A 3,575-nucleotide genomic window follows, 5' to 3' on the forward strand; every position below is an offset into this window, starting at 1 on the left:
TTATGCTGAGTCAGGCTTGATTTTTAGTAATCTTTTCCTGTTAAATAAATAAATCAAATCAAATCAAAATCAAATCAAGGAATGCTTTTCATGCACAACAGCAACCAGACCTCACTCCCTTCATATGTGCTATGCAACTCACTCAGCTGCCATCACAAAACTCATTCTTCCACTGCCACGCCTCTTCAGTCACATGACCTCTGCCTGTGTARCCTCACATTCTGCCCTAAGATGTTTCTGAACTCATTCTTGTTTCATAAATGTTGGACTATGTGATATGAACCTTCAGCAGCTTGTATCTCTGCTCAGAGAACATTTCAAAGGAACATCAGAGCTTGAATTCTTCTCGAGTGTAAAGGTTTTGTATTGTTAAATGTGTGAAATCAGAGTTTAAAGCTGAAATGTGAACAGAGGGACAGTTGTAGGTTCATATTATTCTGTCAGGTTTATGAAACAGAAACAAACGTGTATGTGCCATGCAGGCAGTGAACGCCTCACCTCTGTTTGCTCMTTCAAGGCGTCTCTGTAAAATCTTTTTTATGCCATGCTGATGGTGTTGGACATCTGACTCCTGACTGGTTGTTTTTCAGATGTTTGTTGACAACTTCCAGACAGCTAAAGAGGCTCTAAGCACAGCCACGGCTCAGGCAGCAGAGAAGGCAGCGTCCAGTGTTCGAGACTTTGCCCAGAAAAGTTTCCGTCTGGCCATGGACGTCAGGCTGAAGGCTCCGCTCATCATCATCCCTCAGTCCTCCACCTCCCATAATGCTTTGGTGATCGATCTGGGTCTCATCACGGTGGGGAACAGCTTCTCCCTGCAGCCGGCTAAAGGCTTCTCTCTGCCAGCTGTGCTGGAAAAGATGGTTGTCAAGCTGACGCAGCTGAAACTCGGCAGGTATCAACATCAGATTTCTCTGYACCAAGTGGAGGAGAGGAGGAATAATCCAACAAACAGCTTAATGACGAGTAAAAAATGGTCTAAGCAGGAAAATGATATTCTACTTTCTCAAACCAGATGTCTTAGTTAAGTGTGTGAAATTTGCATTTCATGGATTATATTACTGCATTTTACCCGTAGACCTCGGATAGATTTTGGCCCTCTCAGGGTCAAGGTTTGGGCACCCATGGCTTAGACTGTTGGAACAGGAAGTCTCAAAGACCTTGGCTGATGGTTGTTGGAATTTCAGTTAGTAACTAATGGTACCCTCAACCTTTCTTCAGACGTTTTCCAGGGATATTATTKATYTTTTATCMATTTATTCAGTGGTGGRCATCAGTCCCCTAAAGYGCAAATGCGTTAATTGYGGACCTAAATTTCTCCTCCGCGCTTTAGGGGTTTTACTAATTTCTACAAATGATGTGCGGATTTGCACTTTCTAAATTTAGAATTGAGTAKTGCTAATCGCAAATAAAGTTTCGAGGTCAATCGTCAAATTTGTCTAAAATAAAGAAAGAGTGTCGTCTATATCCACTACGTTATGTGGCTGACCGTCCTTCTTTGTGACGGTTTTAATTTAGTAATTTAGTTCCCACAATTCTTTGCTTGGCAGGAAGCAGTTGGAGCTATATTATATACTTATATGAGCTTTGGGAGGATAGAGGGAGAAATTAATTTATGACCCACATTTTTACCACCAACTCGCTGTCCCACATCATATTGAAACTCACACAAAACAGTTTAAATTTACACTCTTATTTGGAAGTGAACAAGAGTTACTTTTTGTCCTGTAGCCTACCCAGAATGCATCGCTTCAGTTTTACAATAAACAGTTTAAAATCGCTAATATATCTGCATGCTTTCTTACCGAAGCCTTGCCATAAACATAAGAAAACGACCAAGAAGCAGCAGAGCTAACAATCCACAACTAGTTTATTTCTTAACACCATGAATCAAAAGTCTGTTTCAACAAATCACCTCCCCAAACTGCGACAATATGAGCCAGTTTGTGAAAGGAATTGATCATTCCACTAGTTGGCAGTATTGTGCTGCTGACCTGTCTTTTGGTATCACTGGAATGTTTTCTGGTGAATGGAGACAGATTTGCGTTTCATGTTTAGCTTCCGCTAAGTTTTATGAAGAATATGTACTTTTAAACTTGCGGACTTAAGCGCTTCAGAAATTGCCCAACTACATTTTGAATTAGCACTGCCCATTACTGTATTTATTTAAGTATTTGTGTATTTAAAATCAATCTTCGGGGCGGRGAAGTGTCTTCAAATTTTTTTTACAGGATGAAACATTTTTGTTTTTTAAACACAATCAAACCTGGTGAAGTTTCAACACACCTCAGTAAAACTTCGCTGTATTTTTAGGAAAACTCTGAACTCCTCTGATCAAGACATTGAGATTCTTCAGCCAATCAACTTGGAGCTGCTGGTCATCAGAAACCTGTCTGGTTCCTGGTTCTCCGAGCTCCCCGGGGTCCGGGTCCAGGGTCTTCTCCAGTCCCTTCGTGTACGTCTCTCATGTGTGCTGTTGATCTAAAGAAGAGTTTTTACTTGTAGCAGGGTGTGAACGTGTGTCATTGGTTCTGTAGATAAGTCTGGGTGAAGAAGACCTCGGTGTCCTGATGAAGATTCTGGTGGAGAACATCGGGGAGGGAAGTAAGAAACACAACATGGACGTGAAAGGACAGGCGGCCCAGGGTGAGTTTAAACCTGGAGACTTCACGACTGTTTCTACTGGAAATACTGTGGTTTCACTTTTTTTAGCAAATGTTGCAAAGTCAACTTTACAATAAAATAAAACTTTGACTTTTAGCCAGTGTGTCTGTTTGAAATATTTTGCTAATGATGAGTTCCATTAGTTGTATTCAGCAGAAGGTAACCTGTGTTCACCTCCACAGAAAAGGCAGAGCAGGTGGAAGTGAAGTCGTTACAGTCCAGACCTGATGGACAGGCGACTGCCACCAGTGGAGGACTGGCTGAGAACGCCATCAATGTTCTGCTCAACTTTGAAGTCAAAGAGGTACAAAGTCAAATCAGCTGAACTTCTGAACAAAACACAGCGAGGACACCCACAGTCCTGATCATATCTCCATTAACAGGGTTCCTGCAGATCCTTAAAAAGTCTTAAAAGTCATTGAATTCATCAATCCAAAAATAAGGCCTTAATTAGCCTTAAAATGTCTTAAATCAATCTTTCAGAGGTCTTAAATGTTAACACATTGTAAGTAGGATGATTCATCTCAAATATTAAAATAATTGGTAAAATTATTTTTTTAAATATTCACATGCAGACATTATCCTCTGACATCACTTCCTGTTACTTCACATGTAAATATCTCAACAACTGTCCATCTGAGCAATGTGAAATTCATTTTGTAATATGTTTATGTTGTTTTTCCAAAAATGCATTCACTTTTCTTACATTAAAAATTGATGTCACAGGCACTTTAAGGTTTCATCTACAACAAATTGGGGTTAAGCCCCAACGGTGGGTCGTAAAACTCCAGATTTTGGGTCGTTAGAGGATTTCCAGAAATTAAATTAAGTTTAAAACTGACTGCTAAGAACATTTCTGCTATAGTTAGATATGGATAAAAACAACTGGTCTATTAGCAATATTTAAATAC

The 3,575-nt window shown here is 40.0% G+C and overlaps 1 protein-coding gene across 1 annotated transcript in view; it reads left to right on the top strand.

Annotated features, from left to right (window-relative positions):
• The window catches only part of vps13c (vacuolar protein sorting 13 homolog C), a gene marked incomplete in the record, with an annotated part of 84,931 nt that overhangs the window by 46,548 nt on the left and 34,808 nt on the right, over nt 1-3,575 (top strand). The window contains 4 exon segments of the mRNA XM_014028527.1: nt 591-895; nt 2,314-2,455; nt 2,538-2,646; nt 2,847-2,968. Of these exon segments, the coding sequence (XP_013883981.1) occupies nt 591-895; nt 2,314-2,455; nt 2,538-2,646; nt 2,847-2,968 (678 nt within the window).

This window comes from Austrofundulus limnaeus, unplaced genomic scaffold, assembly GCF_001266775.1.
Source record: "Austrofundulus limnaeus strain Quisiro unplaced genomic scaffold, Austrofundulus_limnaeus-1.0 Scaffold776, whole genome shotgun sequence".
Taxonomy (NCBI): Eukaryota; Metazoa; Chordata; class Actinopteri; order Cyprinodontiformes; family Rivulidae; genus Austrofundulus; species Austrofundulus limnaeus.